A 27518-nucleotide genomic window follows, 5' to 3' on the forward strand; every position below is an offset into this window, starting at 1 on the left:
CTTATTACCGGTGGTTCAATGCTGGATACCTCAGGAGCTCTGCCTGATGGCCTGCAAAATAGCAGCCGCTGCTGGGCAGGAGACTTGACAAAACATCTTTCTTAGAATTGGCTCAGAGTTTTGTGCTACAAACTGTTTCCTCCCCATTCTCAAAACTGCTTCTATTTGCCAGTGTTCCCAGGGCTACGTTCAGAGCAATGTACAAACTGGCTCATTAGTATTATCTCTACTTAACTGCTGGGGAAATTATGACACCAAATGATTAAGTGACTTCCCTATAGCCACACGAAGCACCAGACTGTCGACTGCCCTCCAGACCCAACTGCATACCATACCCAAGGCAGCACTGCAGCGGGTGAGCTGCGGGCATCTCCCATCTGTCCCCAAACCCTCCCACCTTTTGAGACGTATCCTGCTGCTCTCAGCCACTTGAAGATCAAGATGTAGAACTTAGAATTTCAGAGAGGTTATCCACACCTGGGTTACCTGCTCCCTGCAACATACTTGTGTTGCTCAAGTCCTCTTCAGCCATGCCAAAATGCGTGCAAGCCCCTGCAGGTGTGAGAACACCACCACATCCCTCCTCTGCTGTTGTTTGTCCGAGTGCCGGCTGCAGGAGGGGGTTATTTTGGGCTTTAGCTACAGAATTTGTTTTTCAAGCCTTCATGCTTTGGATTCCAACTTGTGTGCTTTGTGGCACTTGGGCACCGAAGAAATTATTACCTGGCTGAACAGAATGCACTGAAAAGCAGGAACCGAATGCTTCGCAGATGGAAAAGTAATGGCTTTTTTATCATCCATTTTTAACTGCTAGCAGCTTCGTGGTTTCACATATTTCCCATAGCTGCAACAGCTATTTTAGGCAAATTATCGTCTTCAGCGGTAGAAACTTCCCTGATCACTGAAGGAGGATATTAAAGCAGCTGAAGCCAAAATTGCAATGTTGGGTCTCAATTCTAGCAAAGAGACTCTGTCCCAGGCAAAGGCTCTCCAGAGGTCTCTTCTGCCTAAATCACTCCATGATTCTGTAGCTTCATCAGGCCATTCCCAGATGCAATTTCCTTGCTTTCCTCCCTACCCACCATGCTCTTTAGATTTCTTCCAGTTAATTTAGAATTAAGGTCAGGAAACTCAGAGAAACCTGAAGGGTTAAGCAATAAGCACACACCTTATACTGACGTGTTTCTAAATCAGAGGTCTTCCAACACATTTTACTAACTGAATGTGCCATCACTTTGACTGTCACTGCAAGGGCACAGCTGCATCTCAGCATTCGAGCACGCAGCGATGCTGCAAAACACTTCAGGACAAGTGAGAAGTAAACAGACCGGAGAACTCAGACTGTGTTTTCTTATAGTGATTTCCAGATTGGAACATTTATCCTTTCTTTGTCCTGTCTTAGCCTGCGAGCATGTCTTTGATGGTGGGGATGGGCAGAGGACAGGCAAGGCGATCACACACTTTTGAGCACAGAGGCACAAACAGCTCCAAGACTAACTGAAGAGCTAACGCAGTAATGCTACAGAACAGGCAGGGAGCAGCTCTGGGTCTTGGAGCCAGCTCTGAATTCTTTGCATGTGGCAGGAAAGTGGCACAACCGCGTGGAAGGGATAATACCAAATGAACTTTTAGGGCCAGGAAGGGATCCTGAGATTCTGACATCCAAGTTATGAAACAACAGCCCACAGAAGCCTACGCGTTCCTAGCTCAGCACACTCCACAACACCCACATGTTCCTAACTGCTAAATAGATCTAGAAGAAACTAAAGATACACTACAGGCTTTCCTGATATTTTTGCTTATCTACTAGCAATGGTTTTATCTGTTGCAAGGACTAGGTGCAATTGCAAATGAAAGAGGGGAGGAGTAAAGGCAATCTTGTCTGGAAAAAGGGATATATGGCCTAAACCACTGGGCACTGAGAAGAAAGGCTCTACTACGATGCAGTACAATTTATAAGGAGTTACACGATGCTGTTTCTTCTGGCTGTGTACTTGACCTACATCTACAAGCATCAAAGTATTACACCGTGCACGTGCTACTCAACTGTTTTGTTTCTACGATTATTTAATATACTGTTCCTAAAGCCCGTCTTATTTATCCAAAAAGGTGGCTGCAATACTATGCTGTGAAAGACAGTTCTGCCAACTTCTGCCATGCCTCGTCTTCCTCATCGGGACGGAGAAGAAGTGACAAAAGTCCAAAAGCGTTACCTGTCATTCAGCAATCTCCAAAACCCAGCAAAGGAGGAAACCAACCAACAGAAGCAAAGCAAAGTGACAGAAATGACACAGAAAACCTTGCTACAAACACCATCTTAATCCCTTCCACAGTTCCCAGTCTTCCTCTACAGCAACACAGCACCTTGCACATACTGTCCTGACCAACACACGAAACAGCAGCTGAGATCCTACGTGCCTAGTAATCCAGTGTAACAGATGGGGAATAAAACAGAGCAAAAACCCAGTGGCACTCAAGTACTTCATAAACTCGGGAAAGGGTCTCTGTGAGCGTCAGGCCCTTTCTACAAGCACGGCTCTAGCAAAGACAAAGCCACCAGCCCAGTATCACCTACATTTCTGTTGTGCACGTCTCTTATCAACTGGGCCAGCTGCCTGGACTGGCGGCTCAAGCACCACACTCTTCCCTCTGCAAACAGGTTTCATTTCCCAGACTGGTTTTCCTCTGTATTTTCTTAGCGATAGTGCTGGTGCTACCTCAGCCGATTTTTCTCTCTCATTTCTCCTCTGCTTCCTTCTCACTCTACGTTCAGAGACTCCTGACATTCCTCCTCAGCTGCAGTTCTCCAGGGCCCCTGTCAAAGCTAGATACACTTGTGGTTTCCTTCCCCTGCATTCAAACCTGCTCCCAACACCCCACCCCAGCTCCCCTGCTGACACCAGCTTTTATTTCTTTCAGAGGCTTCTGACTCAGTGGCTCTTTCATATTGGCCCTTTGAAACTGCAGCAAGCGAAGCTATTATCTGATTATTTTCTCCACCTAACTTTTATTCTTTTCTTGCAAACAGAAGGATTACATGTTCCATTCCCTCTGGAAACCATGTAATGTGCACAATTAGATGGCCTATTAGGGCCTATTACTCCACAAGCTCACGTTTTAACACGTGTAATAAAAGAAAATGTCACAAAGCGGTTGTCAGATGCAGCAATGGATAAAAGCTTCCTAATGAAATTAAATAATTTGGATAAGGATTTCCACTGCAGTGCTGAGAACTCAAACCCTTATGCATTATAGTAAGTTTGGGCAGTTTGGCTTGCCACAGTTTCCCTGTTTACCAAATGGGGATAAATGCCACCTTTATAATACTCTGAGATCAAGCACCTACTACAGCTGTACTGAGCACTATTTAAAAAAAAAAAAAAAAAAACACCAAAACAAAACAAAAAAACAAAACAAAACAAAAAAAAAACAAAAAACAAACAAATGACAATTAAAAGGGCACACTTTCAAACAAAACGAGAAAGAGGTAAAAGCAAATCACTGTTTTTATTTTAAAGCAATAGATGCGCTTCCATGAATAATTACAGACTGGTAAACACAACCAAAGTACTGCTCTTGCTGAACAGCCTCAGAGGAGTTCAAACCAGACTCAAGTTCAAACCCACAGCAAGCAGCTGGTGCTTCAGACAGCTCGCAGGGAGAGCCCTTTGTCCCAGCTATAAGGGTTTGATGTTTGGCTATAAACGTTCTCCTGCAGAATCTGCCGCCCCAGTACTGCAGCCATGTGCCACTGTAGAAGAACCAAAAAGTGAAACCACCTAATCTGTTTTCTTTTCCAAGCTAAATATAGGACAAAGGAGTGAAAAGCACAGATGGTGAAAGCACTGCAAGTTTTTAGACTCTTCTGCTCTAGGAATTTAAGCTGCTAAAGCACAACACAGGCTAAGCCTTCTAAATACATTCGTAACTCAGCTCTGTCACTAGCGGCAAAGCCCAGCTTTACAGATCACTGCAAGTGACCACTGTCATCCTATTTGACATGTGATTCACTTAATCTGAACAGTTGGTGTGAAATTACTCTTTCATATTTCCCTGATCTTGCTCTCTCTCGTGACCCTTGCAAATTTCCAGATAGAAAAGGAACAAAAACACACCCCATGCAGAAATGACTTCAAATGAAGACATAACAAGAGGAACAAGGAATTATTTCACATACAAATGCAAAGCAGAAGATAAAGGCAGATTAATGATTCAGTAGCGAAATTCTTCTGGGCAAATGAGCATAGCTGAAAGACCCAAAGGGAGTGTGAGGCTGAGGTATTTAGAGGAAACAAAACCCAAATGGAAAAACATAATCTTTTTTATACAGCATTAAACTGTGTTCAAAATGCATTTCTGAAAAACATCCACAATATGTATGCAAGAGGCAGGATCAGACCAACCACCCCAAATAACAGAGTAAGTCCAGCTACCAGGGAAACAGGTAAAGCTCCAGAATTTTTCGTGACTCCCTGTTCTCCCTGGAACTGCACAAAGAGACACAGCGGAACACTACCAACCAGCCCGCTCAGAGGGAAAAAAGGGGGCACTTTGAGCAGGAACGTGTTGTAACAGTGCAAGGTAAGGGAGACTGAAAAGTAAAATTAAGTAAAAGCCACAGCAAGAAAAGTGTACTTATCTAAAGAAAGAGAATTCTCCATAAGAACAACACACACACTCTTTCCTCGTAGGAGGAGCGGTACCTAGGAATAAACCCCAGCTCTATTTCAGCCTCCATTAATAACTGCTCTCATCCACCTCTCCTTGTTATGAATACTTCAGTGCCTCCTGATAAGAACACTGAATCCATAACGAGCATGGCATGCCGATTTGAGGTGGAATGAGACAGTAAGCTCGGAGATTTGTGATGTCAGGTCTAGCAGAAATTCATTTAAATTAGCACACTGTTCGGATCAAGCAGCAGCCTCTCTTACGCTCCTTTTTGGTACACTGCCTGGAAAGCTGGAGTACTGAGCAACTAGTGACTCAGAACTGCCGCAGACAGACACTTTATTGAGGGGACTGCTCGCTTAAAGTTTGTGGGGATTCTTCTGAGGTTCTAGAAACTCTCAGGATTTACTACCAGACTCGGAGCAGCTGAGACAATTCAGCCTCAGAGCACCAGGATTCCCAGGTCTTCATTTTTTGCTCAGCATTGATGCCATGTAACACCGCACAAGTCACTTCAAGCCCCTGGCTTTGTATCCGAGCTTCTTCACCAGTAAAAATGCAAAGGACTTGGTCATCTGCAGCTCATAAAGCACAGAGAGGAAAAGCACTGTGCAATGCTGTGCCTTCATCAGCACCCTCCGAGATATGCCACCTTTACATTTCATCATATTATTCTGATCTTTCAGCAATGCAGAGGGCGGACGCGCCCGGGGCCGTGAGATAACACGACAACCGCTAACTCTCATGTGGCTCTTTTCTTTCAAACGAGGGGGAAACTGAGGCACCACGATTTGCCCAAGGTCAAAGCCCCAGTCAGTGGCAGAGCCCCAGCCGAAGCTGTATTTACTGACCTGCAGTCTCACACAGGGAGCAGACGATGGCCTTCCTCAGCGCACCTTTTGGTGCCTTTAAGGAACTTCATTGAAAATGACAAAACACCAACGAAATCGACAGCCAGGCACCCGGGCGCGCGCCAGGCGCATCGGCATGACGGCATTCCTTCTCGCCCTGCGCACCTTGCGCTGTTTACGTGCTCCTCTCCTCTCTTTAACTTTACTCACGCTCGCCCGCTCCCAGCCGAGCGGCAGCTGCCGCTGGAAGCAGCCCGGGCCCGCCGCCGCCCCGCGGGGTCAGCAAACGCAGCCCCGCGGGAACACCCGCCCGCCCCGCCGCTTCCCTGCGCCGCCGGCAGCGGGGCACGGCCGGCAGCGGCGGGAGCCAGGCCGGGAGGGAAACCTCCGCCGCTGCCCCCGCACAGCCCGGGCGCCGGCCCGGGGGCCCGAGGGGCCGGACCCCGGCAGGACGCGGCCCTGAGGGGAGGGCGGCAGGGCCCGCTCCCTGCGGGCCCTCAGCTCCCCGGGCCCACAGCCCCCGCCCCTCAGACCGTCCCCCCGGGACCCACAGCCCCGGGCCCTCAGCCCCCTCTCCCCCGGGCCCGGCAGCTCCACAGCGGGGCCGCCAGCCGGGCCCTGCGGTCCCCGAGCCCCACAGCGGCCCCTCAGGCGCGGGCCCTCACCCACCGCCCCGCCGCAGGCCCGGGCCCTCCCTCACCCGCAGCCCCCCCGGGAGGAGGAGGAGGACGGGGCGCGGGCGCCTCACCGGGAGAGGTGCTTCAGGATCTGCTTCTTGATGATGCCGGCCATGCCGCGGGGCGGCGGGCTCAGGGCCGCGGGCGGCGGGACCCCATCGCGGCGGCGCCACCGCCTCCCGCCCCGCCCCGCGCCGCCGCCGCCCCGCCCCGCTGCGCCCCCTGGCGGCCCCCGCCAGCGCCGCAGCCGCACGCCACGCGCGTGCGGGGCGGGGGCACGGGACGGACGGACGGACGGACACGGACAGACAGACAGACGGACACGGACACAGCCCCGGCACGGGCAGAGCTGCGGCCCGAACCGTCCCGCCCCCGCCGTGCACCGGGGCTAACGGCAAGGCAGGGGAAGGCCGGCAGCGAGGGCACCGGCGATTTCGGGCAGCGCTTAATGACGTGGCTTTGCCCCTGTTAAATAACGTTAATTGGTCACAGCCGCGGGGCTGCAGGTGAAAATCCACGCCACGCAAACCAGCTTAGTGTCACACCTCCTCGTTGTACAGACCCCTTCCAAAGACCATCCCAGCCAGCCAAAAATAAGTTTTTTTAAGAGAGGCACTGGCACTAGAAAAATAAAATGTTAAATATAAAACAATGTACCCAGTGAGGCTGCTGAATGAAAAAAAAAAAAAAAAAATCTTCATTTCAAGGCGTTTCTGTGCTACTTAGTTCAAGTTTGCATTGTAACTGGATGGCGACGCGTTAGACCATTTCACACGCCGTGAGGTCTCAGCCCGGCCTGGAGCGCGTCGCTCAAGGCGACTGAGTACGTTCTGTTTTAATCTGATAGTAGGCGGGGGAAACTCGAGTGGCATACAAGCCTTGAACTTTGATAAAAGTCCAGTGCTGATCATCACTAATTCCTGCCTATTTTTTCCCCAGGAAAAAGTCATTAATATGCACTGATGGTGTGTGTTCTATGCTTGATGTAAAAGCAACCCAGCTTCAACATAAAGCTGAAAAACACTCAGATTATTGATCAGGGAGACACATCCCCAGTCAGCAGATTCAGCTTTCAAGATATGCACTGGTACAATCATTTCAGCTCCTTGCAATCCGCTCGGTGTCAGACATGGGAGGTGTCACACACAGGACAGCCAAGAGCAGCAGAATCCCCGGCGTGGGTGCCGCAGCCCCTCCGTGCCTGCCCAGCCCGAGCGCTGCGTGCTGCACAAGTCTGCTCCCAGCACGGTTGATTATAAAAACATCCTCTAACTTTTGCCTCATCTCAGTATTTGCTGAAAACAGCTATTAAATATTGAGCTATTAAATATTTGATGTCTCAGCTACACCATATTCTTTACAGGAGATTGCTGAAAGCACACAAGCTCCTAAAAATATTATCTCCTCTAAATGGTTGGACTGTCCTGTCCCATAGCAGAGAGCAACTCGGAAAAAGAGCCCTCACAGTTTTGCTAACCAAACATTTTCTTCAAAGATGCAAATCACTCCCACGCTTTCATATTACATGCAAATATGCCAAGAATGAGTTGGACAGTTCTGCAGACTGAAATGGATGACAATGGTTATGCAGACAGAACAAATTCTTTTAATACAACTGGAATTGTGCACCTGCATTACGCACGGCTCATCAAAAGCAAAATCCTTTTAATAAACTAAAGGGCCTGGGATATGTCTTCAACACCACATCCCTTTATGCTAAGAAGGGAACTGAGCATTAATAACTACTGATGCAACAACTCCAATAACGTAAGTAATTGTGTCCACACAAATGCCCCAGTAGCAATAGAAAAGCAGAAATATGTTCGGCAGCATTAAAACAATTACTGTAAGAAGCAGCCTTTTAACAGCATCTCTTTGTTTCCCTCAGTGGAGAATCAACATTTTATTAAATTCAACCTATTTTGTCCTAGTAAAGTCACTTAATGTTGCAGTCTCCCCAGTTAGAGATATCACTGCAGTCTTTTCTGATATCACCTTTTTTTGTTTTTTTTTATTAAACACACACATACTTGTTTTGAAACAAGAATTCAAGATGCAGATAATAATACATCTCTTGAGGGGTACGACATGAAAATGAGAGACTACCTAAGGACTAAGGAGAGAAAAAAAAAAAAAAACAAAACTGACAGATTCTGTGCAAGACAAGTAGAGAGGGAGCAAAGAAAACTGACATCTCTTTCTGCCAGGCAGAAAAACCACACACAGAGTAAGGCTGAGATTCTCCATATGTAAACCAGCATCTAAGTTTTATTGTTGTTTTACGATTCAATAGGGGGGAAAAACAAACAAACAAAACACCAAAAAACCCAGACCAGGTACGAAAGCATCAGTCCAGTGTGCATCTAGGTCAAACCGTCTGCAATCTGAAGTAACAGCAGATTTCCTCTACACACTGGTTTAATACAAAATCCTAGGGACATAGGTCTATGGTATTTTATCATGTGGAAAAGAAAAGGTAGCTCCATTTCCACCTTTATCTGTCGGGACGGGTCATTCCCGGCCTGGTTGGCACCATCATGGGTCTGGAGGGCGGTCTCATCATCGGGGGCCCCGGCATCATCGGCATGTGTCCTCCCATCGGTGGCCTCATCCCTGGAGCTACAAGGGGAAAGAGAGGACATTGGCGAAGAGCTCTGGGCAGTAGCAACTGCCGAGTCACATCAATACAGCGAGCAGGTTCTCTCCCCCACCCTCCAGGGAACTTTCATTTTACAAGTCTGTAAGCTTTGATCTGGAAGCTGGCTGAGATGGATTGCATTTCCCTGAAGGGTATCAGCAATCAGAGGAGGAAGAATCAAGTTCCTGGGTTATATGCCCACTTTTGACAATATTCACTGATAAATTATTTTCAAACACTCAGATGCTAGCTTAATTACTGAATTGGAAAGTTCATTTGGAAAAAAGTGTGGAATCCTCCAGTTAAGCATGTTTGAAAAAAGACTGATGTACTTCTTACAGCTGGGTAACAGCATTACCAAAGAAAAGCAGGTGCTCTACTAAAAAGCACTGAAATAATGGTTTCCATCCAACTTCTCCATTTATTTTCAAGCAGCCACTGTGCTGCCTAATATCGCAGATTATGCACGTATTTTGTGCCTTTAAAAAACACTTAAAGAACAGCTTCTACCAGCAAGACAATAATTGCAAAGACACTTCACTACTTTTAGCGTGCACGTGTGTATTCCTTTAGATTTGTTCCAGTAACTGCTTCAATAAGACGTCCCCTGAGAATTCTTCAAATGCCAGTAAGCTCAAAAGCGGAATGGATCAAGACATTTTAGTTTGCCTTTACAGTTCTCTAAAAAACGTTTTAAGGCATGTCATTTCCCTGGAACACATTATCTTGAGACATTTTAAACAATAAAATTCATTTAGTGCCGAGATGTACCCCTTTTGCAAAAATGGAAGCACTACAAACATAGAATTCCTAAACAATTAAAGACTGCATTGCCAAGACTAGAGGTAGAAAAGCTACAATTTACCAGAACGCTAATTTCAGTTGTACTAGTAAGTACTCTCAACAAGTAGTAAAGGAACTCAGCAGTTTTAAGACTGGTTTATGTCTCACCACGCAGAGATAACAGATCAGCAAATGTGCGTACACAGTATATGCAAACTGAAATTCTTCCACAGCTTGACACTTGGGGCTGTCCATCCACGCTGCGTCTAACACGATGCCTGAAGTGGTGACACAAGCTATAAACTGGAGTGCACTGCTACAGCTAGCACCCAAGCACTGCAGCTGCTTCACATTTTCCGCTGAGTTCCTTTCACAGCTCTCTACTGCCCAGTGAGACAGAAAATGTAACCCAAACACCCTGCAAACCAGACCACGCAGTAGCTCCGTTACAGAGATTTACCCGTCCCCAGACTTACCGGGTCCAACTGGCATCATTCCCGGTGGGGGTGGGCCCATCATTGGCATCATTGGCGGTCCACCCATATGAGGGGCCGGCATCATGCCAGGCCGCGGGGGGCCAGCTGGACACAGACAGATTGGTTACGCATCTGGCTGCTTTCACATTCACCAACAACATGCACTGCGAAGCAGTTATTAAACTTTACAGGACATTTTAGTAATTAAGGTGTCTTAGATTGCTTTACAGCCACCTGCCTTCACTTGCAGTTTCAACTCTGACTTCAGGTGCCAAAAAGTGGACCAGAGAAAGAATATGCTAGCTCTTATTTCCAACTTTGCATACCTAATGCAGATAACTACCACTTCCAACAGTGGGACTCTAAGCAGAAAGGTATCTCAGCTGTTTGCCAGCTGAAGTGCAAAAGGTGGTTATCAATCCTATTCTATTTAAAAACAAACAAACAAACAAAAAAACCCACAAACCACCCCATGCTGGAATTTCTAATGAAGCTATCCACATGGCAGCTAGCAAGTAATGAGGAGGCACACACTTCTATCAACGTACTCAATATTACTAAAATAAGGCAAACTAAAGGTTAAGATGGTTGCTAAAACACTCTTACAAAGCATTCTCTGGCATTTTGATATTCACGAGCTCAAAATGCCTTAGCTTAATTTCAAGCTAAAAGGACTTTTCTTCACAAGTCCCCAAAACACACAACATAGCTCAAGAGGGCTGCCGTCCCAGTCACAAACTGTCCAGGTCAGACTTACGGATGCTGGGAGGAGGTGGTATCATGGCTCCTGCGGGAGGTGGTGCCGAGAACGGTGTAGGTGGGATTTTCCCTTGCTGAAATGCAGCCGCTACATTGGGGGGGAAAAAGAAAAAAAAAAAAGGAAAGAAAGAATCCCAGGAGAAAAACCAGTTACTAGGCTGAGGAAGCTCCTGCGTCAATCTTCCTTCTCATGCCACGCGGTCAGAGCATACTTCACGTCATGCTGCGCGCTCAGTTGTTCTAACTCTGGAACAAATCCCTGGTTTATGCTGCTTGTCATGGCGGAAGCACCTGCTATTCTTGAAGACAATTATTACAGTAATTACTCCAGCTGAGACTAGAGAGCTCCTTGATGAATTTCACACACCTAACAAGAAGGCGGATGGTAGAGAAAATACATCACATGATTTGCAGCTGCAACTTTCACCTGGAATCATTAGGTAAAGACATGCTATCTTGAAAATGGTAATAAGGCAATGACTCAGGTAGGTGACAAAAAGCATGAAAAACATGTGAAAGGGAAGAGACGAAATTCAAAAGACTGGAATTGACCAGAAGGCAGGCAAAAGATGTGAAAATTGGAAGCATCACAAGGAAAAAGGACACAAGAGAATGGAATGAAGCTGTGTCAGGGGAAGTCCAGACTGGACATTAGGAAAAGGCGGAGTGAGAGGGTGCTCAGTCCCTGGAACAGGCTCCCCAGGGAAGCGGTCATGGCACCAAGCCTGTCAGAGTTCAAGGAGCATCTGGACGACGCTCTTGGTCATATGGTTTAGTTTTAGGTAGTCCTGCAAGGAGCAGGGAGTTGGACTCGATGATCCTTATGGATCCCTTCCAACTTGAGATATTCTATGATCTAAAGCAAGTTGCCATAAAGTTAATCTGGCATTTGTATTTCTTTTCACAGAGAAAAGAACCATTATTCAGAGGACAAGCACCCTATAAACTGACAAAGGAAACACTTCACACTTTATTCAAGCTTTAACAGCATGAGAGGGAAAAAAAAAAAAAATCAATATCCCTAGAGAACTCAGGGCAAGCAACTACAGCATTTAAAGAAAAAATTAATAATCCATACTTTCATGTCCATTTCCCCATCTTTTGGATTTCTTATTCATGCTCTTTACATAAATGTGCTACAGCCAAAAAGCAAAGGTGTGTTATGTGACCCTGTATGATGTTACTAGCAGTGCTAACAGTGGCGGTATCTACAACCCTCTCAGACACAGTAAAGCAGTAAATGCCAGCTTGCACCGGCCCCTGGGGCAGAGCCCTCAGTCCCTTACGCGGAAGCCCACGCTCTGACGAGTTCCAAGATTCAGATTCTAAGCAAAGTTTTCGCTCACGATTCACAGAGCAAAGACTCATCAGGGAAGCGAGGAAGAATCAGCATGGAAGAACGGAGGAAAAGCAGCTAGAAGGAAGACAGGGGAAGTAACGGGAGAGCAATCCAGGGTCACAGAAGGATTAGCCTTACTTGTTTTGTCAATCAGGCTCTGAGCTTGTTCCTCCATCCATTTTTGATAGTAGTCTTTCACATTCTCTTTGTGTTTTCGGCCACTGCAGTGGGTTTTTCTCACGGAGGGCTGAGAAAGAGCACGTAAACGCAAAGCTTACTCAATATCACATAAACCCAAATTTAACTGGGAACTATTGTATAATTTTAAAGAGATGCAATTTAGCAGTGTAAAACAGGTCGGTTTCCATGCCCACTCAGAGGACGGGTGGTGTGCTTTACATATAAACCATAAGTGTTGAAACTCCACTTGAAGTGGAAGAGGTTGCCCTAACGCCCAGCCAGCCATCTCCTAACTCACCGCAACACTCGCAGGCAGCCACGAGCGTCGGCCGCCCTTGGCTGCTGAGCGCTAGTGGCACTCAAAATCCTCCCGTTCTTGTTTCTCTTTTGCAAAGAAGTAGGAGAGGAAAGAAGCCAAACAAGTGGGACACCGCAATATTTCAAGTAACCTGGCTTTAGCCCGCCTAAGTTTAATTTTAACGCACTGGACAGAGGTGAGGAGTCGCTGCCGGAGATCCAGTACTTACGGAGTCGTGGGTGAGGTACGTGTCACAGTAATCGCAATAAAACCTGAAGAGGGAAAACCCCGGTCACTGAGGAGCCGCCCCGCGCCGCGCGCGGAGGCACGGCGCCGCGGGACGAGGCGCTGGGCGAAACCGGCCCCGGCGCTCGGCCTGCCCGCGCCCAGCGCGGCCCGCGCCCTCCCGCTCGTGCTTCCGCGCCTCCCGAGGCTCGAACGAGCACGAACCGCCCGCCGCCGGCGCCAAACCCCGCCCGGGGACCGACCGAGCCCCAGCTGCGCCCGCCCCGGGCCCCGGCTGCCCCCGCCCCGGAGCCCGCCGAGGCGGTTCTCACTTGGGCATGGTGCTCCCCGCGCCCGCCGCCGCCAGGAAGTGACGCACTCGCGCAGCGACAGCTTCCGCCGCTCCCGCGGACCGGCGGCGCAGCAGGGCGGGCGCGGCGCCTCGGCGGCGGCCGGCGAGGGACAACAGAGGCTGCGGGCGCGCTTCGCTTTTCCCACCTCGCAGGCAGAGCCCCCGCCGCTCCCCTCCGCCCCTTCCCCAGTGACACGACCGTTCCTCCGCCCACAAATACGTCAGAGCTGGGCGCCGCCGTCACCACCCCCCGCGCCCACTGAGGCCCGTTCTGCTCCCTCCGGAGCGGGGCCCGGGGCCGCGGCGGAGGCGGCTCCTGGGCCGGCCGGGGCCGCGCTGGGGGCGGGGAGCCCCGCACGTCACGCGGCAGCTGTGCGCTAACAGCAGCCACCGTTTGTTTGCGTTAAAGCACGAACGCGCGGCGCGGGCCGGCACGCGCGGCGGGCGGGGCGGCCCCCGGTGTTACCGGGCCCGGGGCGCCGCCGCGGGGGAGGCCCGCGCCCCGCTGGGCCTTGCGCCGCCTCCTTTGCATAGCGCCACGTGACGTCACCGCCCGCGGCTCATTAGCATACATAAACGCGCGCTCGCCGCCCGCGCCGCCTCCATATATGGAAGCGCGCGGCGGGGGGCTACGCGAACGTACCCCTCCCTGTGACGCAACCATCCCCGCCCCCTTGGCGCGCGCGGAGCCCCCGCGTCACGCGCGCGCCCGCCCACGGCTGCCCCTCGCCCGTTTGCGTGCGCCCCCCCGCCCTTGCGGGTCTCCTGCCGCCGCGGGCGGGCCGCGCCGCCCGCGCCCCGCCCCCCCGCCCCCCGTCACGCCGCGCGCGGGGTGACGCTATCGCGCTGCCGCGAGCGCGGCGGCGTCATAGGCCGCGTGCTCCTCGCGCGAGGCGGAGCGGCGCTTGCGCAGCGGCGGCAGCGGCTGGCGTCGCCCGCGCGCCCCCCCCCCCCCCCCCCCCCCCCGCCGTGCCCGCGCTCCCCCCTCGCCCCGTGCGGCGCTGAGGCGGCGGCGGCGGCGGCAGCGGGGCGGCCCCGGGGCGGCGGGGCCCGCCGAGCGCCATGGAGGGGATGGACGTGGACCTGGACGCGGAGCTGATGCAGAAGTTCAGCTGCCTGGGCACCACCGACAAGGACGTGCTGATCGGCGAGTTCCAGCGGCTCCTCGGCTTCCAGCTCAGCCCCGCCGGCTGCGCCTTCTTCCTCGACATGACCAACTGGTGCGGGGCCGGGGGCCGCGGGCCGCGGGGGCAGCGGCCGGGGCTGAGGGGGAGGGCGGGAGGCCGCCCGCGGGGGCTGAGCGCCGGAGGGGGCCTCGGGAGGCCGCCGGCGCGGAGGGGCCGCGCTCCGAGGCGGGCCGCCCGCCCTGCCCCCGGCCCCGGGCCGCCTCGGGGGGCGGCAGGCCCGTCCCGGGGCCGGCGATGGCGGGGCGGGCTGAGGGTGGGCCGGCGGCGGAGCGGGGGGCGTGTGGCGGGCAGGGAGCGGAGCTATCATGGCAGCGGGACGGGGCGAGAGGCGCCGGGCCCGGCCTCCCGCCCCCCGCTCGGCGCTGCGGTGGTGCCGGTCGCGGAGCCCGTCGGGCAAAGGGCTGCGGGGCTGGCGCAGGGTGGCTGGCTGGGCGGGCGAGCGGCCTGTGACCCCGCGGGCTCCTCGGGGCGCTTTCCCCGCGGAGTGGGAGGACGAGCTGGATCCGGGGGGGGCTGCGGTGCCCCGGGCCCCAAGGCCGGTCCAGGAGGAGGGAAGCGGCGGTGGAGAGGCTGCCCGGGAGGCTTAAAGCTACCGCGGTCCCCGTGTGAAAGTTACTGGGTGTTCGGTGAAAACTTGGCGTCTGCTTGCAAACTAGGGCTCTCTCTCTAAATGCTCTGGCTTTCGGTGTCCGTTTTGGCTTCGTAAGGGCTCTCTGTCACTGTCCTCGGAAACAAGCAGGTGCGGGTTATCAGGGAAGCTGCAGCTCCAGAAAAACGTGAGAAATATGCAATATAATGGTGAAAAACAGAACCCAGGAGTGTTAGTGGTGCAGTGAGCCCAGTGACTGCGAAAGAATGTTGTGAAATTGCTGCCGTCTGAATTGTGGCGTTTGACTCGTCGTTTCTGCCTGCATCTTTTAAACTATCTCTAACAGCCGTGCGGGTGCGTAGGGCCCTAACCACGATGGGACCCTCTTGCTGGGTTTGCATCTCTTCGCCGCGACGGATGCGGGAGAAGAGAGTGTCTCCTGTTTCAGATATTGTTAACGGAGATTGCTTAGCTAAGTTGTAGTTACTATTTTTTTTTTAGCGGTATAACATCAAATCCAGAAACCTCAGGTTTGAAACTTGAAATCCAAGCGTAGGTCTTGATATCAACAGTTGGGGAAGAAACTCGCGTGAAATTGTTGAACTAATAAATAGTAATAAGACAACTTTGTCACCTTTTTCCTTTCATCTTGCCCTCCTTCTACAGCTCTATGCTGAATTATATTTGCAAATCGGCATCTGCAGAGGGAGTAAGGGAATAGCAAATAATACCATGTGTTTTGTAAGCTGATCCAATGCGAAAGGAGGTCTCTCTCGAGGAGTTCAGGAGTTTGCTTTGGAGAAGTGGTTCACAGCAGAAGATGCTTTTCCACTTTATTCGTGTGTTGATAATATGAATAAAACTACCGATGCTGCAGTGTAATGCTGTTGTTTTTTCCTGTGATGTTCCTCGGGAGAGCAGAAAGCTTAGCAGAACTGAACCTGAAAGTTACTCGTGAAGATACTATGTATAACCACAGTATTCCTGGTTTGTGTTGGAGGACCTCTTTATTTTTCAGGAGTATGTAATTTTGTTTTGAAGTAACAGTATCTCAAACACAGTCTTATAACTAACGGCTTTTAAAAAAAAAAAATCTTTTAATTACAGTTGAAGAAAGTCCGAAGTGATGAAAATAGCTTTAATTTCACAACTTCAGTGGCTAGTTTGGTTCTGAAAACATAAGTTTTCTGGGGTTTTTTTGTTTTTTTTTTTTTTTTTTTTAAGTATTAGTTGATAAGCCTTGTAGATGGATGGGGGAGTGTAAAAAGGAAATCTGTTAAGTTGGTGTAATGTATACAAGAGTATATGAAAATTAGCGCAGGCTGTAGCGTGATTACTCCTGGAGTGGTCTTAAAGCCTGTGAGAGTTTAACCTTTCAACAGCGGGGAGCTGGGTTAGGTATGCTGACAGGTGCTGCTCGTGTTTCTCCTCTGTTCTTGCCAGGGCGCTGCTTTCCTGACCTGTGGTATCATTTGTTGTGCCTGGTTTTGTGCAGTTCGCAGTTCTGCCGCTGTGTTTCTGTCCCGTTCTCCCACCTCTTCTTGGTATGGCCCTTGGGTTATCGGCCTGAATGTACCAACCACGCTCTCAGTCATTATAAAAAGCTGCAATCAAGACACATTTTCCTTTTCTGGAAACACCTTTCCTTTGTCACAGTGAGGGGCCCTGTGCAAGTTAACTGTGCAATCCACACTGCCCCAGGTGATGTTAGGCAGTGGCCTGCTAGGTTTGGTTTTTTGTGGCCTAGAATTAGGGTCAGAATCTTCTATCACCAGTCTGTCCTGCAAATAATTTGTCTCGATAAGACTGCCAAGTCACTTTTCGTCTTGTTAAAGCTATGGCACTTCTCTGTGGTGATGATCCCTTTGCTCTCTTTCTGCATCAGGATTAATGTTCATCTGCAGGAAATGGTGAGGCAGTTCACAGCAGGGGAGAGAGAAGTGCTCGTACTTGGTAGACTGGGTTGTTTTTAGCAGTGTCCATGTATGGGTTAACTAACAAAGACATAAATAATTTTCACTAGAACTTTTTGCACGAGTGTGGTGAGCTGCTCTTTGGCAATAATTATGTAGTCTCCAGACCTGAAGTTAATTCCCTGTTGTATGCCTTTCACATATTGTGTAGTAAATAATCTGAGATGTAACGTGTTTTGAAAGAATATTTCTAATAGTATTGTTAGTAATTGTATTTAACATATTTAAAGTAAATTTGCAGTTCTGCTGAAATAGAGGAATTATTTTAAAACAGCTTGTTCAGCCAATTTGGGGAAAAAAATTAGTGGTTGATTGTGGAGCAGTATAGATACTTGCAGATAGCCTTTAAAAGTCTGTCCACTTCTCCAGTTTACCTGGAATTGCTCAATGTGATTTCGGAGTTCTGGCAGACTTGGGACAGTACCAAGAAACGGCCAACTGGTTTGATTAACAATATTGCAAAAATGCTTCAGGTAGAACATATGCATCCTAAGTTTCTGAGACTGTTCCTTGATCTTCAAGAAATACAGGTTAAACACTTTGGTGAGTTGTCTTTTTCCCTGTTATTTATTAAACACTTTCCTAGAGTTCTGCCTCTTTTTAATTATGCGTTGAGTTCTGTTTGTGGGCTGTTCTAACTTCTTAGCTTTCTGCTACATAAATCCGACTTTGCCCTTTCTGAGAGTCCTGGCTGGACATTCTTTAACGGCAGCACACGTTGTCCCTCTTTAGTTATTTTTTGGTTTTGTTTTTTTGGTGTTGTTTTTTTTTTTTTTTCATTAGAAGTTGTGAGGCTTTAGAGTGAGAGGTTGAGCTTTCGCTTTTGGCCTAAAACCAAAAGTGAACTTCTCCAAAAGATGTTTTGGCACCAAAACGTTTCTTCCTTGGGAGGAAAACCCAGGCAGTGTAGTTGGGAGGGCATTTTGCTGCCATTGCATCTAGGATAAAAATCCACCCTCCATTAAATGGCATGCTTAGCTCTCCCTGCTCCCTTCCCCCTCCAGATGTTATGCAATGCAGAGCCCTGCTGCCTGCACACTGAAGCGCATCCAGCGCCGCAGGTTTGAGGGAGGGGGCTCAGTGGGATGTTAGGAGTGATTTTTGTGGTAAGGTTGAGTTCCAGGTGTCTGCAGCTCCTCAATGTTATGTGATGGTATGGCCAGGAACGTGTCTGAACTTGTCTAGACTCAGTCTACCTACATAAGAAACTCCTTCTGAAAACCCTTTGTGCTAATGTTTTAAAAATAGGGATTGTTTAGGTCAGACAGTTGATGCTGAATGAGTCTGTGCTGAAATACCTACTCACGGTCTCCGTGACACAAGGACGGTTGTAGGTCTCTCGATAGATGGTACCAGGGCAGATCGGGCTCTCTGAAAACACTTGAAAAACAAAAGTTCTTAAGTGTCAGCCTAGCCTTGACTGGTTTTCAGCAATATGGATTCGTGTAAATGTAAGAGCAGAGGAAACTCTGCACAGAACGTGCATTTTATTTTTTGTTGACACTCAGTTAAGGCCTATTTCATAAAAGTCATTAGATTCCTCTAAAGCTGGTATGGAAATTGTATTGTGACAAGGAAGAGGATTTTTTTTTTTTTTTTTTTTTTTTTAAACTTGGAATGTATACCAACTTTGAGGGTGAGAGGCTGCAGCGTAGGGCTTAGAGCTTCTTTAATTCTGTGAGAAAGTGAATTAATTTGATTTGAAGTAGCTAGTGGTGCTCGGTTTAAAATCCATATGTCAACACAGTTGGCTGTGAACGGATTCCTAACTTGGAAGACTTAATGTATGTATATTTCAGTAATTTACATGTAATATTTCTTTACATTCCTTTTTTAGCTTTTGTTTAGAAAGCTGAATTTTTATTAGCCTAGTAGGTGTGATATTTAATTGAAATGTGTCAGATAATGATGGTTTCCATTGTGTGTGGGGAAAAAAGTTTTATTGTTGCCAACCCTAGAGTTTTTTGATGTAGCTTTCTGGTGAAAAAGGTCTTTTTAAGGTCATTTTTCTTAAGGTAGTCGGATCTCTTCAGAGGTCCTCAGTTTTTTTCATATGCTTAGAAGAATTTGTAGCTGTATCATGGTTTAACTAGTACTCTAAAGATGATGTTTTGCATGAAAAATTTATAAGTTTATCTCTGAAAATACTACAGAAATCTGCTGTAAGACCTCTTTCTGTATTGTGTGAGATGTAGAGCGTTTCTGTATGTATGAGTGAGGGGAGCCAAGGTGAGGTAGGGAATTATCTAGTGGTGATATCGATTTTTACATTAGATCTGAAATTTTCGAGCACAGCAAGGAAAATGCATCTAACATTTCTGTGCAAGTGTTTTATTGGTCTTGGAGAACGGACAGAATATTGGCTTTTAACAAAATTAAAATTGCCTTTTAAATGCACATTTTTATCCCTGTGGGTGAGCTGTTTAAATTCTTTATATCAAGTGAACCACCTATACTGTCCAGAAGTGGATGTACTTGATTGGGAGTCTAAAGACATGTTTTAGCTAATAGGGGTTTTTTAATTACTTTTACCCTGACTTTGTGTAAGTGTTTAATTTTTGCTTTCTAGCAAAGGTGATAGGATGCTACTTGAAGTAAAACTTGGATCTGTGGATGAAAGCATATCTGTTAACACTTGATATTAGTGCTCAACTGTAAGTACTATTCAGAGAAATACTCAAAGTATATTTAGGTAAGACATCAGGATGTACAGAATTTAACAGAACAGACTCAAATCAACAGGATTCACTCACATGTGATGCATTCCCTGTGATGGCTAACACTAGTGCCCCGGTCTTGATTTTTAACCTTGCAGGTGTTTGCAGAACTGCTGTTAAAAAAAAGGCACACAGATGTCCTGTTTTAGGCATTACCTATCAGGATATGAGTATTGAGGTGGAATGTGTGGCCTTAGCTGCTCCTGCACCATGAAACCTTTGCTTGTGTGGTTAAAGCAAAAGCCATTTTTCTTGATTACAGTATGGCTCTACATGATTGCTCTGGTAGAGGGGTTCACTACAACTAACTGCTGCCATTAAAATACCTGCATTTTTATTGCAGCCCTTGCTTAAACACCAGCAACCCCCCAAGAATTTAGTTGATCTCTTAAATCAAAACACTGTGTTTATATTATTCTTTAGATGCAAATACACATCCCTTATTACTGATCAAATACTGCTGATTGTAGATCTAATATGTTGTTAGATTTTTGTTTGTTGTGGAGAAAAAGTGTCTGTTCTTGTTTGGTCATATATCAAGATCTCTTCTCTAGCTTTTATTTGGAAATCTTGACTGAAGTGTGAACAAATTAATTTGGTTTCCTCAGCTGCCTGAAGGCAATGTTTTTGTCGATGTCCAGTAAACTAATCAACTGCTATCAGAGAACTCCATCTGATTTTCAATAGATGTTCTGTCTTGCTACATTTACTGAGTTTTCCTCTTTTTCTCCGCATGTGAGAAGTCAAAAAAAGGTAGGATAAAACAACAAACAGTAGGATTTTCTCTTTCCCTGAACTAATGAATATAAACCCTTCTTTGGTGTTCATATTGGCATTGTTGGATTGCCACAAGGGTGGTTATGGCATTGCGAGTGGGGAGTTGTGGTGTGTGTGCTTTTCCTTAGAAGAGCTCAGGGGTCCCTGCTGTCCATGTTTTGGTTGCTCCTTGTCTCGGTCTGTGGGGCTCCTGACTTCCCTTTTGCTAATCCACATTCAGATAAATCTGAGGAAAACTTCCCTAATGTGCTGATAAATTTCAAGCTTAGTCTTGATACTCCTCTCCTTTTGAGAGGGCAGGGCAGGGAATCCTCACGTCACGGAGGGGGCAGGAGACCTGCGACCTGATCTTTCAAGGCAATCCTCCTTCCCTGGAAACGTCTTCGGGTCAGTTCAATACTCATCCAGGCATCTACTAAGGAAGCGATAGTGGCGGGTGGGAAGTCGTATTACTTTGCTTCTCTTCTCCTAGGTTGGGTGATAAAAACAAAACAATCTTGTATTCTTATGTGTCTCGGTACATAGGAATTGTTTTAAGTGATCTAGGTCTTAATGTCACTCTAGTTATTAATATTTGTAGGTGGTGACCAGTTGAACTGAATGTAGTGAGAACGGTGAAGCAGTTGTTTAAAAGATCATTTGGGTTTTGATAAAGTTTAGTAGTAGGGAAGACGAGGATTTAAACTTGATGGCATTCTTACTCTAAAGCATTTGATGAACTGCTGTCCTTACAGGCAGAAAAGACACCGTAGAAATGGGTCTAGTAGCTCTTGAGGTACTGTTGCCAAAATGCCAGAACAGACTGGCGATCTTTGGGCTATGGCTGCTGCTAAGCAGTGTGTACACAGGCTCATTTGTACCCTGTGGCTGGGGAGCAGAAAATTTTTAAACTGCTTAATCCATTGTGGCTAAGTCAAAGCATAGTGGATGTCTTCTTAGTACGTGTGAACTATTGTAGACTGTTGCATCTCTGGTGTCCATTACTATCCCCTGATGCTACTAAAAATAACAAAATTATAGACTTAAACAATTGAAAAATATTTTTTTGGACAGCTTTTATTTAGTGCATTAAAAAAAAAAGCAATCACACACCTCTTCTCCAGAATAACTCAAATATTTGACCTGATTATTTTGAATGAAAGCTAGGCTTTAAATATATTGTATTTTTAACTATAGAACACACTATAATTGTGTTGTGCTCCAGGTTACAAAACTTAAAAATTGGGTGCATGTGAAATGGAAATGTAAGCAGACAACTGTAGCAGAAGGAATTGGGTACAATATAATTTTAGTCCAGCTGGACTGCCTTACATGCCTGAACTTGTTCTCAGACAGTTTCTGTAGCTTAATCCCCCTTTAATGCAGACAGTTATAGATTGGTGACATAGTTTATACTGAGGAATTAGTAGTTACAGAATCTTTTGCGTCCTGGCAGCTCTTGATTACTTTCCACGGGGAAGAGCTGTTGCCTGTTTTCAATGGCAGCAAGTAGAGAGCAGCTCCTGCTGTGACATTCTCAAAATATTTTACCCCACACTTAAAGCTCCTGACCACCTGCTTTAGGAGGGTTCAGCTGCTGGCGATGGCTGTGTGGACGCGCGCTTATAGCAGCATCGTAGTATTGATTCTGTCATTGAGGCCGCTTGCTGTTCTTTGGCAAGGTACAGTGCTCAGCCAAGCGCAGGCACCACGATAATGGTGAAACTGCCAATGTGTGTGTCTGTACGTATATAAAAGCCCGCTAAAGGAAAGTGATTTCCTTTGGTGGTTTGGGGTGCACTGAAAGTGGTGTGCCTCTTCTGTGGCCTCTCAGTTTCTTTCCTTGTGCTGCCCCGGCGGAGAGCACAGTATTGCTTCTAGTCACTGCAGGTTTCTGTCTTCTTCCTGGAACATCCCGCTTGTATTTGGAACGGGCTGTTTTCAGCTAAGACAAGAAAATGTTTTTCTGTGGCTTCGTGTGAGAAAATACATAAGCTTCGAATGAGCCAGCTCTCTCCCCTCCTCCCCTCCTTCAGCTGTGTAAGTTCAGCTTATAGCTTTTGACTTCCCTGGATTGTCTCACGTCTTCCAAGGTAGTGTCCCAACCTCATGGTTTAGCGTAAGAGAAGTCAAGAATAAAGATAACTGATACACAAATTCTGCTTTCTGAAATTATGTCTTTTGAAAGCTGTTCGCTCATTAAAATTCCAGTCCTTCAAAACATCTTGAGACTTTCCACTTAATTGCCATGTGTCATCTCTATTGAAAATGTCTGAATTGAAAACTCCAGGTAAAACTGCTTCCCTGTGGCGAAATGAGTGCATCTCTTCCCTTCAGCCCCTTCATCTTTCTCTAAGGCTTTGAGCGAGGTTTCTCCTACTTCAGGAGCAGTAGGATGGCTGTTTGAGATGTCCTAGCCCGTAGCGTTATCAATCTGGTTCCCCAATAGCTGGGCAACTAAAATCCAGAGAAGATCCTGGAGACTGAGAGACAAAAAGTGTGGACTTAGGATTGCCTCATTTGGATGTCCTCCAGGTACATTTTTAGTCTCTCCCACCTGTATCATGTAGAGATGTTCCATTATTTAGGAGTGAGAAATTATCCATCTGCTGCACTATTTCTCTTGCACATTTCTTTCTGTTTTTAACAATAGACACCTTACGAGGTATTATGGTGCCTGGTTACATATTGCATTTGGAGAATGAGAGAAAGGTCTGTAAAGGTTGAGAATTCAGTTATGGAAAGAGTACAAGGTGTTCTATGTAACATATGTTCTTGAGATTTTATTGTACTGCTGTATCGCCGCTTGGTTTTGGCATTGCGTGTTTCCAGGAGAATAACACGTGAGCTGCCTTTCTCATGACAAAATGTTGCGCCATATGTGAGCGCTGAGGACATACGATGAACATACATTACCGACTGGACACTTGCCTGGCTTTTCTCTTCCTCCACAGAGGGGGAGAAATGGAACTTGGCATTGACTTTATTACACTTGCTCTGCACAACAAAGTGACTGACTCCATTTGTCAAAGTGCTTTCTCCTTGACATAATAAATGTCCTCTACCTATTGTCCGTGTATGATCTAAGGGCAACCTCCTGTGTGGAATCCCACATTGAAGGCTAACTCGGTGTTGCACTGAGAAGTCCAGCCTTTGCTTCTTCCGACAGCTCCGGAGAATGGGAGCACTGGAAACTTTCACCCGTTGGCTGGTGATCGGTGGTGTGGCTGTAGGAGCCGGCAGGAGCTAGGAAGAGCAAAATTTGCATGCTGGATTTTGAGCTTAAGCTTTGGTTTGATTTGGATTTTTACCCCCCAAAATCTATCTTTTTTTTTTTTTTTTAAATCTTTTTCTTTGGATCTTTCATCAAAGAATTTGACAATAAATGGAAACTTATGGATTCCTATAACATTTATAGTTAAAATTTTAAAGTTGTTGCTTTCTACTGCAAATGTTATTTTGGAGTGGAATTCTGATGTGTCACCACATATATTAGACAACCTGCACATCGTAAGGGAATTTTTTTTTTTTTTTCGAGTTCGGATCTTTAAGCTGCTGGATTGAGAACAGAACCGAAATACCCTTCCCGGTGCCAGCCGTGCAGGGTGGTTGGTGGGAGAGCTGTGGGGGAGGCTGCAGCTGCTGGATGGCAGACGGTTCCTACAATTCCCTTTCCCTCTACCTGTTCTGATAGTATCTGTTTGCCGGGACCCTGATGTCCCTTGCCTCGTGTGTTAGGATGCCCTGTTTGTCTTGCTTCCCTTCCAAGATGCTTAACTCCTATATGTTGAAAGAATCATATGTTTTATTAGTAACAGAAGGATTAGGTATTGTGCATATGCCCTGCTTTGCATAAGGCCGCAGTGAGTAAGCCTCTGCTTCGGTTTCTTCATTCTCCTAAAAAAGAATCTGATTCAATTAATTAAAAAAAAAAATTCCAGTTACCCATATATTGCTTTTTGTTTGCACAACAGTTAGGTTGTATAAGGAGGCCTCTAGTTTGTGAATTGATTTGGAATAGTTTCTTTTATTTTTGAATACTGCGTGGTGACCTAGTTAATTGGGAGTAATTATTGTCTAAATATATTGGTTTAACATAACAAAAGGCTGTCTGGAAAAAAAACGGGGAAGGGAAGGAATGGCTCGAGATAAACCATCTCTTTGCAAACGCTTAAGAGTTGTTAAGGGACATCTCCAGAGCTATTAGCAGAGAAGGTTTTAACTTCACTATTGTAATTTAGCTCCTGAGGCTTGAAACAAAGCAGCAGAGCAAAAGAATTGATCTGAAAAGGAACACTTTCTCTGGTTCTGCGGGTGGTATTTTGTTGGAAAAGCGTTTGACACGAAGAGCCACGGGATGCCCTTGGAGAGGAAGGAGTGGGGTACCCATAGTCAGAATGGACTCGGTTGATAATATGGAGCTATTACCTGTAGTTGCTGCCTTCTCCCCTCTCTCTTCCATAATCTTGCTCTTAGGACTAAAATTGAGCACTGTGTTGATTTTAAGTAGGCTCACCTGGTCGCTGGGGTGACTTCTCATTGCAGGAGATTGAGCCTAAATCCTGTCAGACCTGCTCTGTAAGCGTGGCAGAGCTACAAACTGCTGCAGTCTGGGACTGCTCTAAAAATGGAAAAATTGCTTAATTTAGGAAAGGTGAGGAGGCCCTGACACCTGAAGGGATATGTTCAGACAGACATGTATGGCCATCCCTGTAATTAGCAGAGACCAGTCATGTAAATTACCCTGGCTAGATTTGGCATGCTCATCTTCATTTCAAAGTCGTTTGGTTTATAATAGTAATTTATCTCATATGGCAGAGAGCAAAGGGGTAGCGTGGTGCAGTTCACACCTAGGAGGAGTAAAATAAAGCAGGCATGGATGTATAAGCAGAAGCCTTTAGATTATAACCCCTTCCTCTCAGAGGTCTAACTCGTCGTTCCTTTGCCTGAACTATCTGCAGTTGGTGCTATGCAATTACAGCTGGGGCACGAGGGTAAAGACCTAAAAAAAAAAAAAAATTGTGTGTGTATATATATAAAAATATATATATACACATATACAAATGTATATACACACACAATATATATATACACACACAGATTTCAGGGCCTTGAGTGTGTTTGACCTTGAAGCTGTCTCTCTCGTTAAATGCTTGCATTTGCTTGTGAAGTCCACTAATGTTGTGCCTATAGTAGAAAGCCAGAGCCGTAGGGTGTGCTACTTAGTCTCAAGAACTTGCAAATAATCAGGTTGCAAATAGCTTGCCTCCCCAAACGGCACTCATTTTCCCAGAGCAAAGTACTGCATTCAAACTGATACGTGGGTTTTTTGGGGGTAGGGAAGGAGGGGAGCACAGTCTCCTGGAAGGAGTGGAGACAAAGCTAGCAGTGCTACGTTGCTGGCTTCGCTGGCTGTGTAAGCAGAGAACGCGACTGAAACGTGTGTGCCATGGGTATCTCTCGCAGCAGAGTGGTGCCGTGCGGCCTCTCGGTGGCTATCTCTTAGGGTTGCCTGTGTCAAAGAACTTGAACTTAAGTCAGATTTGCTTTGTCATCCTGACTTTGGCTCTTGCCACTTTCAATTTCTCTTTAGTTTCTGGAAGCTTCTTTTTAATTCTCTAGTGGGAAGGCCAAGGTGCATCTGAATGTGCGAAAGGGCTCACCCCCAACAAAACCTGCTGCATGCTGATCAAAACGGTGGGAGCAGGAAGGTGGGTTTGTGCGTATCTCATCACAAAAGGGTGGCAAATCTGTTTTTCAGCACGTGTTCTTCTTTAGTTAGTTTTTAACTAAATGCTGCAGAGGACTGGAGTTGTTTCCCAATGGCAGGGCAAGCAATGAAATATGACACAGGGAGGGGAAGAGAGTTGGCAGGGGGCCTATGTGCACAAATAGCCCACTACCTTTTGAAGCGTATTTGCAGCCAAGCAAACAAAAAACAGTGCAGGCTGCCTTACAAAGAATTACAGTAGAAATCTTTCCCTTGGAACTTTTTTTTTCCCCTCTCAATGTCAATAAAACGTCATTACTACTGATTCCAGAGTCATAACTCACAAGATGTTGTGGTATGTCTGAAAATGTTTTTACGTAGTAGTGGATTAGGAAGAGAAGGAGCTCTGTTGCTGTCTTTTGTAGCTCTCAGAATACCTTTTGCCTTGGATTGCTATAATACAGGAAGAAATTGTAGTGAAAACTAAACTCTAGAGCATGGTGTTAGCTGGTTGAGCGAACAGGAGTCTCTTGGCACAGCCTGGTTGCGAGTTATGTAAATCTTGTGCAGTGTATAAGCAACAGGCGGTTGGTGACGTAAAACTGAGCATTTGTCTCTATTTATTGGCTAATGTGACATGCACCCTTCCTGTAGCATTTGACTGAGCTGGCTGTATTAAATATAGCCCTGACACTCCTAAGTAGAAAATGCCTCAAGCTGCATAATGGCTTCTGGTCTGAAATTCATTGTTCGGATCATGGAAGTCTTATGCGATGGCTCTTCTGTCTCCCCTTCGTGTCAAAGTCCGTTCCGTGGTGATGGCGAAAGGTCTCACTGTAAGCCCCGGTTTGCTGAATTTGCCAATCGATCGCCGCGGCCATGTTGTCCAGAACATTCCTCCGGTGCCTCCTAACGCCCTGGCTGTGCTCTGGGAGACTCAGCAAGATGTCAGTAACTCCTGCGGTGATTATCTTCGGCCGTTCGTGATGGATTACCAAACTGATACATCTGTTGTTTAGGTCCTCTCCTGCTCAACCCATTGCGGGTGGCTCGCAGATCTGCCCAATACTATTATTACCCCCTTTGACCCAAGCTCCAGTGCTATTAGCTGCTACGCTTTGGGTCCGCTATGTTTTCTGTGAGGAGAAAGCAGTGATAGTTGTCCCATGCAGTTCTGATTTTATCCAGAATGTCTGATTTTTTTTCTCCCTTGAACACTGTAGGAATTGAACAGGAGGCAGTTTCTTTGCTCACCGTTCCGAGCCTCTTTCCAGCTGGCAAGCAGTCCAAAAAGCCCTATGTTTGCTCTTTCTCAGGGTCATGCTGCAAATGTTTCT

The 27518-nt window shown here is 47.1% G+C and overlaps 3 protein-coding genes across 10 annotated transcripts in view; 1 reads left to right on the forward strand and 2 right to left on the reverse strand.

Annotated features, from left to right (window-relative positions):
* BLTP3A (bridge-like lipid transfer protein family member 3A) overlaps positions 1 to 6390 on the reverse strand; it is a 32617-nt gene extending 26227 nt beyond the window's left edge. For all 4 annotated transcript variants that reach the window (XR_014230197.1, XM_082330296.1, XM_082330297.1 and 1 more), the window contains exon 1: positions 6271 to 6390. Coding sequence is in view for 3 of the 4 variants with exons in the window: in XM_082330296.1 (XP_082186422.1) it covers positions 6271 to 6314 (44 nt within the window). In the remaining variant the exon portion in view is untranslated. The remainder of the gene's footprint in view (positions 1 to 6270) is intronic.
* A 1813-nt stretch (positions 6391 to 8203) lies between these two features.
* SNRPC (small nuclear ribonucleoprotein polypeptide C) lies at positions 8204 to 13389 on the reverse strand. Of its 2 annotated transcripts, none has more exons than XM_082330300.1 (6): positions 13230 to 13389; positions 12902 to 12944; positions 12333 to 12441; positions 10854 to 10943; positions 10097 to 10201; positions 8204 to 8818 (listed from the first exon to the last, which is right to left on the reverse strand). In XM_082330300.1, the coding sequence occupies exons 1-6, from the start codon at positions 13235 to 13237 to the stop codon at positions 8694 to 8696; spliced, it is 480 nt and encodes a 159-aa protein (XP_082186426.1). In that variant the 5' UTR covers positions 13238 to 13389; the 3' UTR covers positions 8204 to 8693. The 2 variants fall into 2 exon arrangements, with proteins under 2 accessions (XP_082186426.1, XP_082186425.1); XM_082330299.1 differs by having other exon boundaries at positions 10854 to 10946.
* Positions 13390 to 14243: 854 nt separating this feature from the next.
* Positions 14244 to 27518, forward strand: part of ILRUN (inflammation and lipid regulator with UBA-like and NBR1-like domains) — a 34146-nt gene continuing 20871 nt past the window's right edge. Inside the window, exon 1 of one of the 4 annotated variants that reach the window (XM_082330174.1) lies at positions 14244 to 14469. In XM_082330174.1, coding sequence (XP_082186300.1) covers positions 14312 to 14469 — 158 coding nt within the window. In that variant the 5' untranslated portion in view covers positions 14244 to 14311. Of the gene's footprint in view, positions 14470 to 26064; positions 26183 to 27029; positions 27129 to 27518 lie in introns of those variants that run through there. The other 3 variants (XM_082330173.1, XM_082330176.1, XM_082330175.1) reach the window with 3 other exon arrangements.

The sequence above is a fragment of the Platalea leucorodia genome (assembly GCF_965183815.1).
Source record: "Platalea leucorodia genome assembly, chromosome: 19".
Taxonomy (NCBI): domain Eukaryota; kingdom Metazoa; phylum Chordata; class Aves; order Pelecaniformes; family Threskiornithidae; genus Platalea; species Platalea leucorodia.

Excerpts from the sequence above, each read along its gene's own strand:
- SNRPC (XM_082330299.1), bottom strand. Across the intron at positions 10,947-12,332 it reads GAGCCTGATTGACAAAACAA|TAGCGGCTGCATTTCAGCAA; the intron begins GTAAGGCTAATC and ends TCCCCCCCAATG. Across the intron at positions 10,202-10,853 it reads ACCACCTCCTCCCAGCATCC|CTGGCCCCCCGCGGCCTGGC; the intron begins GTAAGTCTGACC and ends GTCTGTGTCCAG.